At 41.5% G+C, this 16,224-nt stretch overlaps 1 protein-coding gene across 1 annotated transcript in view; it reads left to right on the forward strand.

The window, feature by feature from the left end:
• Positions 1 to 16,224, forward strand: part of MAP3K13 (mitogen-activated protein kinase kinase kinase 13) — a 47,581-nt gene that overhangs the window by 18,892 nt on the left and 12,465 nt on the right. The window contains exons 7-10 of the mRNA XM_063115468.1: positions 7,539 to 7,648; positions 8,734 to 8,850; positions 9,562 to 9,699; positions 14,677 to 15,463. Of these exons, the coding sequence (XP_062971538.1) occupies positions 7,539 to 7,648; positions 8,734 to 8,850; positions 9,562 to 9,699; positions 14,677 to 15,463 (1,152 nt within the window). The remainder of the gene's footprint in view (positions 1 to 7,538; positions 7,649 to 8,733; positions 8,851 to 9,561; positions 9,700 to 14,676; positions 15,464 to 16,224) is intronic.

The raw sequence follows: 16,224 nt of genomic DNA on the forward strand, positions 1-16,224 counted from the left end.
TTAACTATAGTATTACCTAATTTCTTATTTCTTGGATAGCTTTATCTCACTTAATGTTATTGTGTTTCTAAAATGAATTTTTGTTATATGAATTGAATCTCCCCACTGACTTCCAGTATCATTTCAAAACTTTATTCTCAGAAAAGATATTACCAATTGGTATTTCAATCTACTCCTCACAGTTCCCCATCCACAATGGGTAATGAGTTTATCTGTTGAAAAGTACTGTTGAAAAAAGTATCTGCTGTAAAAAGTACTGGACTTTGGGAGGAACGTCATCCCTGGGAGTTAAACAAGGCGTTCAAATATGCTTTACTACCTGCCCCAACCAGAGGCTTGGATACTTGCTTCTTTGGTATCTGATAAACAGAGAGACACTTTGCCCATCAGACATTGAAGAATATCTTAATAAAGTTACATGGGTTTTTTTTGCAGTTTCTAAGGAATGATAAATCAAAGATTCTTGTCCTGTTGCCCAAAGTGCTAACACACTATCTATAATCTGTAAACTGAGCTCTCCCACAACTATGTCTATAAATAGTCAGGCTTGCCCCTATAGTTTTTTTAGTGCTTCTAAGAAATTATTATATAAGTAAAGAGTTTGCTCTTATAAAAAATAAGAGGATGTAGGAGGTTGACTTTTCTTATATTGACATGACATTTCCTATGTTCTTTGGTATGCATTCAGATAAATTCCCTTAGAACTATTAAAACTATTGCCTATCTACTCAAATACATGTGGATATAGGAAAATGGATAAGAACTCTCTTGAATAACGTCTTCTGTTCATATTCAGAAAAAGACTTAGCCCTTTTGTGAAACAAAAGAGATTAACAGTGAGTACTCTCTAGGAAATCTTTCAGACTTTAGGATATGGTGACTGCAATCGCAGCTTTGCTTCCTTTACTATAAAACTATACATACCACAGTTTTGAAAAGCAACTTTTGGTGAGGGTACTAAATCAGAAGCCATTGAGATAGTCAGTATAACTGTACAGATTTGGAAAACTTCAAATTCTAAACAAATGTTACTTAAGTGTTCTCAGAATACCACTTCTGAAGCCAGGACAACATTTTCTGAGAACCTACCCTATGCAAAGCACTGCACTGGGTAACTAAGTACCCACAGTTGGTGTCCTCACTTGGACCAACTCACATTCATTATCAAGATACCCATAGCATGGAGCCTTAAATTTTAACCCAGAAAAGGCTTGTGGGGGTTGGGGGTGGCAAGAATAGGAAAGGAAAGGAGAGAAGAAGTGAGGGCAGGAGAGGAGGGTAGGGGAGGAGAGGGGACGAGAGAACTCAGTACATTGGACATCTGTCTTGGTCAGTTCAGGCTGCTAAAACAAAATACCACATATTGAGTGGCTTATAAACAACAGAAACTTATTTCTCATAGTTCTGGAGGCTGGGAAGTCTAAGATCAAGTCCAAGGCACCAGCAGATTTGTTGTCTAGCGAGGGCCTGAGTTCTGGTTCCTAGATGATGCCTCCTCACTGTGTCCTCACATGGTGGAAGGTGAACAAGCTCCCTTGGGCCTCTTTTATAAGGGCACTGATCCCATTCATGAGGACTCTGCCCTTATGACCTAATCACCTCCCAAAATGTCCCACCTCCTAATACCATCACCTTGGAGGTTAAGATTTCAACATATGAATTTGGGAGAGAGGGACACACACATTCAGACCATAGCAGTGTCTTTTAATAGTTATTCTTTAAATTTTTCTGCCAACATAAAATCTTACTTCTCCTTAAATAGCCCCAAATCTGCTATCCTTGAAATTTTCTACAATTTTTCAGGTGTTTGTAAGCTGATTTGTCTCCAAATCTAAAATTGAAATCTCTGGCTAATGATAATAAAGTATTTATGAAGTGTCTAGTGAGGTACTAGCCAGAGCAATAGGCCTTGAGTCTAAATCCCTCTCCTGTCACTTAATACTATGTGACCTCGGATAAGTCACTAAATTTCTCTAAACCGAGGCTTATTCATCTAAACAATGATGATAATCATGCCTTCCCTTCCTTAGGGAGTTTCTGTGAGAATCAAATGAAAAGATAAAACATCAAGTTCACTGTTATCCATCAAAAACTTTGATTGTAATATGTTATTATTTACTTCCTACAAAGCTACAAAAATTAAGCCACCTTTGGGTTGTTACAATCTGGGTGCTTTTTCTGATGTATTCCTGAGATGATTAAGATGGCAACTAGGGAACTCCAATTAATTGTTTTGACTTTATCTTGCTCCAGTAGGGAAGAACTGGTTGTGCAGCACACGTAAGGTTTTGCTCTTTCTACAGCAGTCACATCTGAGGTCTTGCCTCTTCTTACCTGCTGATGAGATCTTCTCAGTGTCAATTATCAATCAATGTTGTTAGCCCTGGTCTCCATCTTCCACAAAAACTGTCACTCAAGAGTGCTGCCAAGAGCACAGCTGACTCCTTCCTGAGAGAATATGCTTCATCTGTTTCTCATCAGCAGCACGTGTATAAAGCCACAGTGTATGTAGAACAGACGAACAAAGCAACTAATTTCAGTACAATATTAGATTCTGCCAAAGCTATTGCTTTATTCCTAGACAATCAGTTATTTCTCCAAATAGGCAATTATTGCTCCTGGTATTCAATTGCATTTGATATGAGTCTTTGGAAACCATTTTAGCCCCATCCCAGATCACAGCTGCTGGGAGGGTCATGTGGCTGGCTTATAAGCTGTTTCATCACCTTCTGCCTTTGTACTTTCTAGTTTCCTCTTGAGTTCCACTGTGATCACCCAGAAATTCAAGGGTTGGGAGGTAGAGAGACACCAAGCTCATTATTGGGCTAGACTGTGCTGTCTTAATAGTAATCTCAGGCTAGCCGGTTAGCTTAGTTGGTTAGAGCGCAGTGTTGATGACACCAAGGTCAAGGTTCGGATCCCCTTGCCGACCAGCTGCCAAAAAGAAAAAAAAAAAAGTAACCTTCTCATGAGTGAGTGGATGTGTAGGCAGAGACTGGGCACTCATACCTGGAGAGACAGTAAAGAGGACTCACGTACCAACTGAGAGTTGGACTTAGTGCCCGCTAAGGTTTACCTGATTCAGAGTCTAGGATATTCCCCTACTAAGCAAGCCCCCAAATATCTTGCTTCTCTATTCCTTAAGCTAGACTGGAACTGGCTCAACTTCTTCTTTGTTTACTTTTTAAAAATTGCGGTAAAATATGTATTATATAAAATTTGCCATTTTAACCATTTTTAAGTTAAAATTCAGTGGCATTCATTGCATTCACAATGTTGTGAATTTATCACTACTATCTTTTTACAAAACTCTTCATCACTCAGTTAAGCAATAACTCCCCTTTCCTCCTCTCCCCAACCCTTGTTATTTCTATTCTACTTTCCATCTATATGATTTCGCATGTTTTGGATATTTCGTTTAAGTCAAATCATATGATATTTGTCCTCATGTTTTCTTTTTGTGGGTGTGGCTGACTGGTACAGGCCTTGACCCTGTTGTTACTAGCACACGCTCTCCCAAGTGAGATAACCGACCAGCCCTCCCCCCCTACTTTTGTTTTTGTTTTGGGGTTTTTTTTGGCAGCTGACTGATATGGGGATCTAACCCGTGACTTTGGTGTTATAAGGCTACACTCTAACCAACTGAGCAAACTGGCCAGTCCCTTGTTTTCAACGTTCATCTATGTTGTAGCATGTGTCAGAACTTCATTACTTTTTATGACTGAATAATATTCCATCTATATATATACACCACATTTTGTTTATACATTCATTTGTTAATTCAACTTCATTTTTACACCTATATTAGGGGAGATTTTTTTTAAAAAAAGCAAGTTTTAGGTAGAGCTTCAGTCTACTGATTGAATAACTGGAAAGACTGGAAAAGACAAAAACCTTCTAAATGTTATGGACTTCCCCAGGCCTTACCTGGGACATGAAAAGAATATTACTAATGGTAATAAACCAAGTTTCAATGGATTTTCCACTTACCTGCTTACACAGGACTTAAGTACAGTATCTTATTTAACACTCCCTTACTCCTTCCCTCCAATCACCATATGCATTTCTGGGGAATCCCAGTGAGGAGTGGGGATATCAGCTGCACATCACATCTGCTCTGCTTTCCACTGACTCGGGCAAGACACAGCAGTCTCCCACCTAGCATCTGCTGGGTATTGCTTTACTGGTTAGCCATCGCTGTTTTCTATTAAGACTGTAGTCCCCAGTTGGCATCTGTTGGATGCTGCCATATCCTTAAGGCACTGCCATATCCCCTGGGAGCTGCTCTCTCCTGCTGCAATGGAAGCTCTGGAGTTCCCAAGATTCCTAAGCTACACATTTTTCTGATTATGCAATGAACTCTTCCTTTCCCTGTTGAGTTACACTCTATGAACAGTAACAGAGCAATGCTGGCTATAGCCTGGTATTTTTCAGGTATCATACTGAAACAATAGGAAGCCCCTCTCTTCCTATGACAGAGGCTTTGTTATAGGTCAAACTCATGCAGGACTCATCCTTCCCCATGATGTTCTCTCTCAGAGGCTCTCAAAGGCTCTGCAAATTGGCTTCAGGCCTGCCCATCCTCCATTTCTTGACATCCCCAGACAAGTCTGAATTGCTGAGCAAGTTCAAATTGGAACTCCTGTTACATAAAGATTTTAAGTATATGTGATAGAACCCCAAATTAACATCTACCAGGAACACGATACCTTTGGGGAAAACACATTTTTAATCAGTACCTGGTGCTTACTCATACATCCCGTTCCTTCTTCACAGGAGGGAACTTCTTTATGGAAATCCACTTTCTTGTGGGTTTCAATCTTCAGAAGGTTATCTTTAAGCTTCCCATAACCATAAGTTAGATTTTAGAGGTTTATCTACTCTAGAATTAAAAAACCTGATCTGTGATATCTGATTCCTTACCACCAGAGGGAGGTATTCCTTTTCTTAGTCCCTTCTTTATTTAATTGTTGACGTATTGTACTAGAATCCACTGACATGTTTTCACACAAAAGAGGATGATTTAAGGCCCTCTCCCTTATCCTTCTTTGGTCTAACAACTTTTGCTTATCTTTCTTTGGCCTCTTAAAAGTTCAAAACTCTTCCTATTCCATGACTTTGATCTGATGATTAAAAGAATAGTGTTACCTGGGGTTCAACCAAACCTTCATTCACTGCTTAGATGCTGTCAAAGACAAACAGTTGGGTAGTGTATTCAGGATCTTGGCTTTCTGATGACATTATTGGGCAGGTTTGGTGCCTGAAAGTCAACCACTGGCAGAAACCTTTCTCCAGTCGTCAACATATGAGTATATATGAAAATCTAGCGTATTACAAATAGATAAGCAAGATGATCATTTTCTAAATAATTACAATATAATTTTCTCTAAAAAAATAAATGAGGAACAGCTAATTTGGGGAAAACCTTCTATAAATCCACAGTTACTTAAGAATAACTTCTTCTATGATTCAGAGAGATACTTTTTTTTATTGTGGTAAGATGATACTTAACATGAGACCTACCCTCTTAAAAGATTTTAAGTGTATAATATATGTGCTGATTGTTAACTATAGGTACAGTTTTGAACATCATATCACTAGAACTTATTTATCTTGCATAACTGAAACTTTATACCCATTGATTAGCAATTCCCTATTTTTTTTTTTTTTTTTGACCGGTAAGGAGATCGTAACCCTTGGCTTGGTGTCATCCGCACCACACTCAGCCAGTGAGCGCACCGGCCATCCCTATATAGGATCTGAACCCATGGCCTTGGCGCTACCAGCGCCACACTCTCCCGAGTGAGCCACAGGGTCGGCCCTAGCAATCCCCTATTTTCCCCTCTCTTAGCAACCATCATTCTACTTGCTGCTTCTATGAGGTTGACTATTTTAAATACCTCATGTAAATGAAATCATGCAATATTTGTCCTTCTGTAACTGGCTAATTTTCACTTAATAAGACTTATTCATGTTGTCATGTATTGCATAATTTCCTTCTTTTGTAAAGCTGAATATATTCCATTGTGTGTATGTATGTATCACATTTTCTTTATTCATTCATCAGTTGATGGAAATTTAGGTTGTTTCCACATCTTGATTGCTATGAATAGTGCGATGAACATGAGAATGCTAATATTGCTTCAAGATCCAGTTTTCAGTTCTTTTGGATAAATACCCAGAAATGGGATTGCTATTGTCAAAAAACAAAAGACAGCAAGTATTGGCAAGGATACAGAGAAACTGGAACCTTTGTACATTGTTGTTGGGAATGCAAAATGGTGCAGCTAATACGGAAAACAATATGGAGGTTTCTGACCTAACTAAAAATGGAACTACTGTATGATCCACAGAGATACTTTTTAACATGAATCTAGAGCTAATAGAATAGGTTTAGGGGAAGGTTATACAATTAGAGACATTTAGTTACACATCTGGCCTTCAATTGAAATTACATCGATCTCATTAGCTTCTTGGGATGGTAGTAATATTAGGAAACTTCTTTTAGCTGTTTTTCTAGAAACTACCTGTAAACCATATTCCAGCAGAGGTTTTCCTGCCCCCCTAAAATATAGGTAAAATTGGCTTGAAATTCTGTGTCCTGTGGAAAGCCCAATGTCTTCTCTAACACTTCTGTAAATTCCTGTGAAATTTATAATCTCTTGCTCTGCCTTCCTAAAAATCTTGTCCCCCGCCTCTGCCACCTTGTGGTGGTTCATTTATTTTTGTCCTATCATTGACACAAATGTAAAATTCAGCACCTTTCCTTGATTTCTGAAAAAAATAAAACAAATAAAGAAAAACACTGATCCAAAGCCAAAGTAAATGTCAGAGACTACTGAAGTCTTAGGAAATTGGAAGAAGTTTCAATTTTGAACAACTTAAACCACATATTAGACATCCATTTCTGTACTGAAATTTTGTCAGATTACCAAATTGTTTGGCCATACTTTCTTACCTTCTCCTCTCTCTCTCTCTTTTATTCTTTCCCTCAACTGCAATTCCTGTATAGTTTCCTAAATTTTTATTCCCATCTCCTGATGTTCATGCCCCTAGAGTCTTCTACTCCAAATATTTTCTCAATGTATTTTTCTAAATAAAGCCTAGGAGGAATTCTGGTGCCAATTGTAAGGATGATCATATTTTCACAGACACATACACGTACCCATGTGGTTAGCAGAACTCTTCTTTCTGGCCAGGCTCTCTCAGCCACCATCTTGACTTAAATTGAGCTCTTTTTTTCCAGAGGTGATGGCAAGTATACCAGCCATGATGTTTCTGACAGCCAGTGTTGCAGGGAAACTGGGAAAGAGACAGTGTTGTATATTGGAGAAGACATATAGGAAATAGGTAGCATTTGCAGATACAGTAGCATGAGATATTTTCCCATCAATCAACTAATTTTTATTGGGCATCTATTCTGAATAAGTCTCTTTGGTGGAAGCATGCAGGGGAAAAAATCTTGTATATGATCCTATGGTTATATCAGAGATTGAAACGCCTAGAATATTAACAAAATCTAACTTGCTCCCACCCAGGCTGAGTGGAGAGAGGAAGTAAAAAAACACTTCGAGAAGATCAAAAGTGAAGGAACTTGTATACACCGATTAGATGAAGAACTGATTCGAAGGCGCAGAGAAGAGCTCAGGTCAGCTGATCTCTCCTTCTTCACCTCATCTCATCCCCAGGTCTTCAGATATTAGCAGGAACCCTCTTTGTGGATCACCGTTTCACTGTCTACACCCCTTTCACCTCTGCTTTTTATTGTTATGTTCTTTAAAAGTTTCTCAGAAAGTTAGCTCTCCTTTATATCTTTCTTATCCTCTCCTCCCAACTGTATTCTCCTACTTTATTATATCTCTGAAACAAAGATTCCTGGAGCAATGCTATTTGTTCATTCAGCCACTATCGTAGGTGCCATGGAAGGCCAGAAATGTATAAGATTTAGTCCCTGGCTTCCGGATGCTTATAATCTATTAAGGGGTACAAGATATGTTTATAGATGACCTCTGTCTTAGTTGGAGCTGCTGTGATAAAATACCTTAGACTGGGTCATTTATAAACAACAGAAATTTTTTGCTCATAGTTCTGGAGGCTGGGAAGTCTAAGATCAAGGTGCCAGCAGATTCAGTGTCTGGTAAGGGCCAGTTCCTTACAGTTGGTGCCTTCTATGTGTTCTCACATGGTGGAAGGGCAAAAGGGCTTCCTCAAGCCTCTTCTGTAAGGTCACTAATACCTAATCACCTCCTAAAGGCCCTCACCTGTTTATACCATCACTGTGGATGTTAGGTTTCAACATATGAATTTTGAGGGACACAAACATTTAAACCATAGCAACCACTATATTAGACAGGATCTGTGCAAGCATGGTCTTGACTTTAACTCCATATTCCCCTTAATATATGAGTATATTATACCATATTCTTATTAAGATAGTGCCAACATTACACAGATGAAGGCTATAAATTATGCACAGATCACATTCAGGTTTAACATGTGGCTCTCCTGGCTATTCTGTATGGCTGAATGGGCTGTTAAGGATAAGTCAAGTGGAGAGCTTAGATTTCCCATCTCCCACTCCATTTCATGAGTCATTGCATCAGACAAGGGAGCCTTAAAAATAGAGGGCCCTAGGGCAAATGCTTTTGTGATAAACCATCCTTTTTCTTATTTTACTAACCTGACCTTTGTTCTCAAGTTAGTCGGCCTCACTGATCCTGTTTTCTTTGATAGGCATGCTTTGGATATTCGTGAACACTATGAAAGAAAGCTTGAGCGGGCTAATAATTTATACATGGAACTGAGTGCCATCATGCTGCAGCTAGAAATGCGGGAGAAAGAACTCATCAAGTATGTATCCAGAACAGTGTCTATCCTTACTGATTTGAGCCTATCAATCAGCAGAAACATACTACTCTTCCTTGTTGCTGCTACTCAGAGCTGGCAGATATTTTGTTCATCTACCCAGCATTCCTTAAGGGATGTGCTGTGCACAGGCCCTGGCCCTGGTGTGGTGCACAGATGAGCGGGTGGCACGGAGTCGATTATGAGGGAGCACACACTTGCAGTCAAATGCTCTACCCCTGAGCTATACCCCCGGGAGCACGCACTTGATAGGCATTTGCACTGCACACTGCCGCATAGCTGGAGAAGGGGTTCTCGCTTTAAGAGTTTGGTGTGGATATATGGGAGCTTATTGCCCCCTGGAAAAGTAAGGTGGCTGCTGAAAGTGGTTTAAGGTATCCTTGATGGTAACTAGAAAACCCTGGGGTCCCTATCAAAACAGCACTTCCAAAAATAAGCAGGACTTCTGCCACTGTATTGTGTTGTGGAGGAAAAAGTTCAGTGACTGAGTTCATGAGCTGATGACTAGAATGAAACCAGGTTAATTTGAATTTAGCACTTTCTTGTTTTGTTTTTCTTTAATCTGAATAGTAGCCTTGTTATTCAAATAACCTGTATCTAAGTGTGGCCAGAACCTGTCGGGAGCCTGTGAAAATATTCTGCCCATCCTTTCTCTCTGTAGTAACTGAGATGTAGCTTTTTTCTTTCATTCTGCAGGCGTGAGCAAGCAGTGGAAAAGAAGTATCCTGGGACCTACAAACGACACCCCGTCCGTCCAATAATCCACCCCAATGCCATGGAGAAACTAATGAAAAGGAAAGGCGTGCCTCACAAACCTGGGACGCAGGCCAAACGGTGAGACACCTGTACTGACCCAATATTCGGATAAATGGGAAGTATTCCCATAAAAATACATTCTCATATGATGGCAGATGTGGCCACTTGTGTAGCTTATCATTAGCACATTTGTCTCTAGATAAAACAGAGTAGGAAGGTGAGGGAGAGTGTGCCCTGAACTCTAGGAATCGAGTTTTTAGTATCTGAGGCGAAGATATTTACTATGTTAGCAAGGAATAGAGGAAAAAGAAACTGGGGAGCAGACAGATGTGAATTCAGATCCCAGCCCTGCCTTATAAGCTGTATGACTTGGGCCATGTCAGTTGACCTTTTTCAACCCAGGGTCCTCATGTGTGAAATGGTGTAATTATAGCACATGAGATTTCTTTTTATTTTTATGACGTCTATGACACAATAGTCTGTGCATGGCCCACTTTTATTTATACATTTAGTTAGTTCTTTCTAATCATATAATAAGTGTCTGGAAACTCACTACTAAAAACAAAAGAAGGATCTTTAATAATTACTTATACCTAAATGTATGGTTTCCCTCATTCCACCCCTACATGGGATTTTTGTGACATTTAAATAACATGTGAAGTCACCTATTAAATTGAAGGTGCTCAAAAATCAGGTTGTTGAGTAGTTAAAGATTGTCCTTTCCCCTTTTTATAACACATTTGCCTTATATTAGTTTAATCTTAGAATACTTTCACTTTTTTTAAAGAAAATGTAATTTTATTAATATTTTTTTACATTCTAGGATGTTGTGGAGAAGTTGGGAGGGAGACGGAGAGGCAGAGGGGGAAGGGAATGTGACAGACGAAGGAGGAAGGAGGAGGGGTGGGATTGAGGCCTGAGGCACCCTCCTCATTCCCACAGGGGAAACTGGGGGGCTTCCAGTGGTGGCTTGGTTGTTGCCAAGTTGGGTGCAGATATGGGGGGAATGGCAAAATCCCTTGCCCCCCCTGACCCCAGCTGGGGAACCTGGGGCCCTTCTTGCTGCAGCTTGGTGGTCATCACTGGTCTGGTTGCACATGTGGGAGGGGCATGGCCAAGGCCCACAGCCCCCCACTGCCCTGGCTCAGGAGAGCCTGCGGGCAGCTTGGTAATCTGAGCTGGGATTGTTGCGCATGTCAGAGGGGTGTGGCCAAGGCCCTCTTCCCCCACCCTTGGGACTGGTTGCAGTTGTCCAGGGGCATTGCTGAGGCCCCCTGCCCTCCCCCATTTCTGGCTTGGTAGCCCAGGGGACTTCCAGTTCTTCTAGATATTATAGGTGTTTTTTGGTGAAATGAGACATTTACTAGTTAATATCAAACTTTGTCTGTGGTGGCAGATACTTTTTTCTTTCAGTTCTATGTTGGATTAATTGCTGTTCCCACCACTTAAACTCTGCTCTGGAACTAATTTATTGTCCTTTGCTTACTTCTAAAATGGGGAAACTTCCTGTGGGGACCAGTACTTGAGCTCTGTGGTTTAGTTAAATTGCTGCTTTGCTGCTGGTTCCCTAGGGAATGCTTTTTGTGCAGCTCAGGTTTTAATGGTTGACTTTATAGGTACTTCTGGGTCTAGTGAAATCCAGTGCACCTGGGTTGTGTAGAAACTCTGGTCTGGGCCTGAGTCTTTTCATCAAACTACATCCCATGCAATTCTATATTCCTGGCCAGTCTCCTCTGCATGGTTTCACGCTGATTGTGGTGCAGATCAGCTGTCCTTGCTGTGCCCCAGTGTTCCTCCAGTGGGCCTGTCTCCCCCACCTCCCATGCTCCAAATACTTCCCATGGGATGGGCCATGCTTCGGTCCCTTATGATGACTCACCAGCCTCTGAGTGGCTCCTTTTTTTCAGTTGTTGTGACTCCTCACTTCAATGTGGATCCACAGGAACCCTATTAGTGGTCTTGCTGGCCTGGGGGCCACCATGGCCCTCTTTTCCCCTGCTGCCTCTAAGCAACTTCATCCAAAGGGCACAGTTGTGGCTTTTGCCAGCTCCTGCTCCATGAGCTCAGCAGCTCCAGCCTGGATGCAGCCGTGACTTGAAACAGAGCGGTTTTTTCTTTCTCTCATCATGGCTTCTCCTGCCTTCATGCACTCCATAGGTCTGTCCTCCTCTTCCCCTGAGGTCTAGCGGCCCCAGCTTGGCTGTCATTGCTTTTATATAGTTGTAAATTGGTTGATTTGTGGGAGAGAGTGACATTGAGGACCATCTATCCTGCTATCTTGACTAGAAGTCTCTTTCATTTATTTTTTTATTACCAAACTCTGTACAACATCATTCCTCCCACATAACAGAGAATTGGCTATCTATCCTAGCTAAGTTAAAGGAAAGCAATGTTCCTAAACCTGGGGTGTAGACCTGATAGTGAGACCCAACTAAATGCAGTAAGAATAAAGATAATGAGAAAACACAAACCAAGAATGTATTTTATGGCTATCAGAATGGTGGCCAACCTACCATAGCATATATAAACCTAAACTACTAATGAATAACTACATGGATTAATTCCAATTTTGCTTTTACTTACTGTCCCTGACCATCTTCTGATCGAGTTCTGAGAAACTGTATTCAGATGGCACCTGGCGCAACCCTCAGGGGAATCCCAACATTCCCCTTGAAGGATTTAAGTTTCAGATTATTTGGACAGTACAATGATTATCAAGTCAGAAGTTCAGAGACCTTGAAGGAGATCAGAGAAGAGAAACCACTCACCATCCTTAAGCCTACATTTGGATTTGGATTTAGTTGGTGACTAAAAAGAATAGTATCAAGTTCAGTTATGGATCCTCCAAACCTGTCCCAAGAAAATAATGTTCAATAAGATAGTCTGAATACCTCATAATAAGGAGAAGCTTGAGACTAGGAAAGAACTATGTCTTGGAGTCAAAAGTCTTGGGTTCAAGTTATGAATTCTGTCATTTACTAGCTTTGTGAAAGACACAAGCTAACTAACCTCTGGTCGTCATTGCCTTTATCTATAAAATGGATGTTGTAATACTTGGAACCAAGTGCTTTATATATTGTAAAATGCTTTGAGAACTGTGAAGTTCTGTAGCGAGGTTATTCTGTGATTTTTGCACTGCCAGTTCAATAAAAGCAGCCTTCCCCTGACTTAGGACACTTTACCTCAACTGTCTTTTAGATCCCATTGTAACCAGTTACTGTGTAAGCAGATGCCTCTAACTCAATCCTGAGAGCTCTCTTAGTAAAATCCCCAGGGCGCCTCAATCCAGATACTTTCTGCAGCATGAGTTGGCCAGCTGATCATAGACTTTTTAATCTGGGACAGGAAGTTGTTGATAGCCACACAATGCCCTACCCACCTTATCATAAACCAGTAATACCTGGAACTCCTGTGCTAAGATAGGCCATTAACTGTACTTTTCCTGGCAAAGAGGTAAAACACACTGCCTACTGCTGATGCCTACTAATTTCCTGCTAGCCTTGACTATTCAAAATGGTCCAAAGTGGTCTTCAATTCAGTGTCATCTGAGAGCTTGTCAGAATTGTAGGCTTTTAGGCCCCACCCCAAACCTTCTGAATCAAAATCATCATTTTAACATCTCCCCAGGCGATTTGTATATACCCTCAAGTTTGTACTCTGACTGTCCAATAAGCCAGGCTGGAAATTAGAAGAGACTTCTTGTCTGATTCTACCACTAAGAAGCTGTAAGACCATGTGCCACTTTGGCTTTGGAGTCCTCATCACATATGGTGGAGGCAGGACTGTATCTATGGTTTCCAAGTAAGGTCTATCTGGGGCACCCAGGGACTTGCACAGAGGTGTCTCATAGGCTCCTGCAGGGGTAGAAAGGATGAGGAGGGGGAGCCCTGCAGGGAGGGGCTTCTGCCCCCTTCTCCCCCAACCAGTTCCACTATATCTGTTTTATATATTGGGTTTCTCATAATAATTCATTTGAGAGAAGGAATCTGTTGTCAAAAAGCAAGTTTGAAAAAAAAAACAAAAACAAGTTGGGACTCTCCAGCTCTAGAATCTCCTAGTGATTTGTATCTGTCTGGTCCCAAATAAGAATGAAGCTCTTCACTGGTAGGATGCAAGTGGCAGTACTTCCTGGTAATCCTAGAGTCTCTGTCCTGAATCAGTTCATCAGTTCATCAGTTCAGAAACCATTTATTGTTTATGTATGGTTCTTGGAGTCAGGGTGGCCAAGATTTACCTTTAGACCTCTGGCTTCCTCCTGTACATGATCTTCATGACTGACCCAGTGGGAGTTTGAGAACAGGGCTGAGAATGGCGAGAGGACCTGTTCTCTTTAAGATCAAAGTGGAATGGCAGTGTCACTCCTCACAGTCCTTCTCTTGCTGCCTCTCTTCAGCCTCCTGGGCTTCCTACTATTTCCCCCTTCTCTGACCCTTCTCTTCATTTTCCTTCCCCCAAGATTTATTGAGTTCCTACTGTGAGCAAGACTCCTTGACTACTTGCTAGGGTCTGTCACATACAAAGAGGGATAGACAAAGTCCCAGTCCCAGCCCTCAAGGAGACCCATGTCTAGGCCAAAGTTCCTGAACTTAGCCTCTTATCTAATTAACCTAAGGTTTCCTTCCCTGGTACCAGATCTCTTTCCTTTGTGATCCCTGGGGGATCTGCCCATATCCATCAACAGACAGATTTTTGATAGTGGGCAAACACCCATGCCCATACCTTGGCATATTGGCACCAAGCTGAGAGCTAGGATTATGAGGAAGAGATTTTTAAAGCCTGTAGAGTAGAGGCACGGAATAAAATTCAGAAGGAATAAAGCAAGTCCTCTATAAGTGGACATTTAGGTTGTTCCCAACTTTTTGCTATTTTAAACAATACTGTAATATAACATCCTCAAACATACATTTTTGTGCACATCTATATCTCCTCTGGATAAGTTCCTGTATATGTGACTGCTGATTCAAAGGGTGGGTGTGTTTTAAGGCATGGGATACATTTCCCCAAACTCGAATGTGTTTTCATGTATTTAAAACTAAACCTATTCTTTTCTCCCAGGCCAGATCTGTTGAGATCTGAAGGTATCCCCAGTATGGAAGTGGCTCCCACTACATCCCCTTTGTCTGGAAGTCCCAAAATGTCCACCTCAAGCAGTAAGAGCCGATATCGAAGCAAGCCACGCCACCGCCGAGGGAATAGCAGAGGCAGCCATAGTGACTTTTCAGCAATCTTGAAACACCAGCCAGCCCAGGAAAATTCACCCCATCCCACTTACCTACACCAAGCTCAATCCCAGTACCCTACTCATCATCACCATAATTCTCTGCAGCAGCAATACCAGCAACCCCCTCCTGCCATGTCTCAGAGTCACCATCCCAGACTCAATATGCACGGACAGGACATTGCAACCTGTGCTAACAACCTGAGGTATTTTGGCCCAGCAGCAGCCCTGCGGAGCCCGCTCAGCAACCATGCTCAAAGACAGATGCCTGGCTCTAGCCCTGACCTCATCTCCACAGCCATGGCAGCAGATTGCTGGAGAAGCTCTGAGCAAGACAAGGGCCAGGCTGGCCCCTGGGGCTGTTGTCAGGCTGACCCTTATGACCCCTGCCTCCAGTGCAGGCCAGAACAGTGTGGGTACTTAGATATCCCCTCTGCTGAGCCAACGGGGAGGAGCCCTGACCTTTCCAAGTCACCAGCACACAATCCCCTCTCAGAAAATGCTCAGGGTTCTGAGAAAATGGTAGAAAATGAATTCAATGGCTGTGGGTCTGCCTCACCCCTTGGCACCCCTCACCACATCACCCCCCCAGTGCTACCTCGAAAAACAAGGCCCCTTCAGAAGGTAAGGTGTGATGACAAGAGTAGTCTGTGTCACTGCCTTCAAAGAACGTCTGAGCCTATCACGTCATGCACATTATAAAACGCATGTTAAAAAGTACATATTTTATGAAAGGATGACGTAACAAAAACATGAAAAGAAGTTTCTTTTACTTTAAGTACTTTCTTTCCATTCTGCTTAAGTGATGGACGAGGGAATACACTTTAGGAACTACTGAATGAGGTACTGATTCAAATGTATTTAATTTGCAAATAGATAACTGTATATTGGGGATATGTAATCAGAGTAGTTTGGAAACCACTACTGTAGAACCCTAGTTGCAAAAAGGAAGGATCCCATTATAAAATAAGTTTGAGAAACATAGTACTTTCTGTCCCCTTTTGGAGATTCCTAGTACACATTAACAAATCATAGGCTTTGAGAAATCATGTGTTTAATTCAGCATTTCCCTCACCTATTTGACCACACAGCCTTTTAAAAATAACATCTATTAATCCCCCATGGAACTAGCTTTCTTTACAATATGCTTTGGAAAACATTGCCCAAATTAATAACCATCATAACCCAGTCAGCTCTTAGTCATTGAAACCTGTTTCTCTCCCCCTCATCCCCTGGCTGCCTGGGGCTTATTGGCTGGAAGGCAGTCTGGCATAGTGGCTAAGAGCATGAGCTTGGGAGTCAGGCAGATCTAGTTCAAAGCCACTTAGCACCTCTATAAGCCTTGGTTTCCTTGTCTGTAAAATGGGCCTAATAATGGACTCTGC

This window comes from Cynocephalus volans, chromosome 1 (genome assembly GCF_027409185.1).
Source record: "Cynocephalus volans isolate mCynVol1 chromosome 1, mCynVol1.pri, whole genome shotgun sequence".
Taxonomy (NCBI): domain Eukaryota; kingdom Metazoa; phylum Chordata; class Mammalia; order Dermoptera; family Cynocephalidae; genus Cynocephalus; species Cynocephalus volans.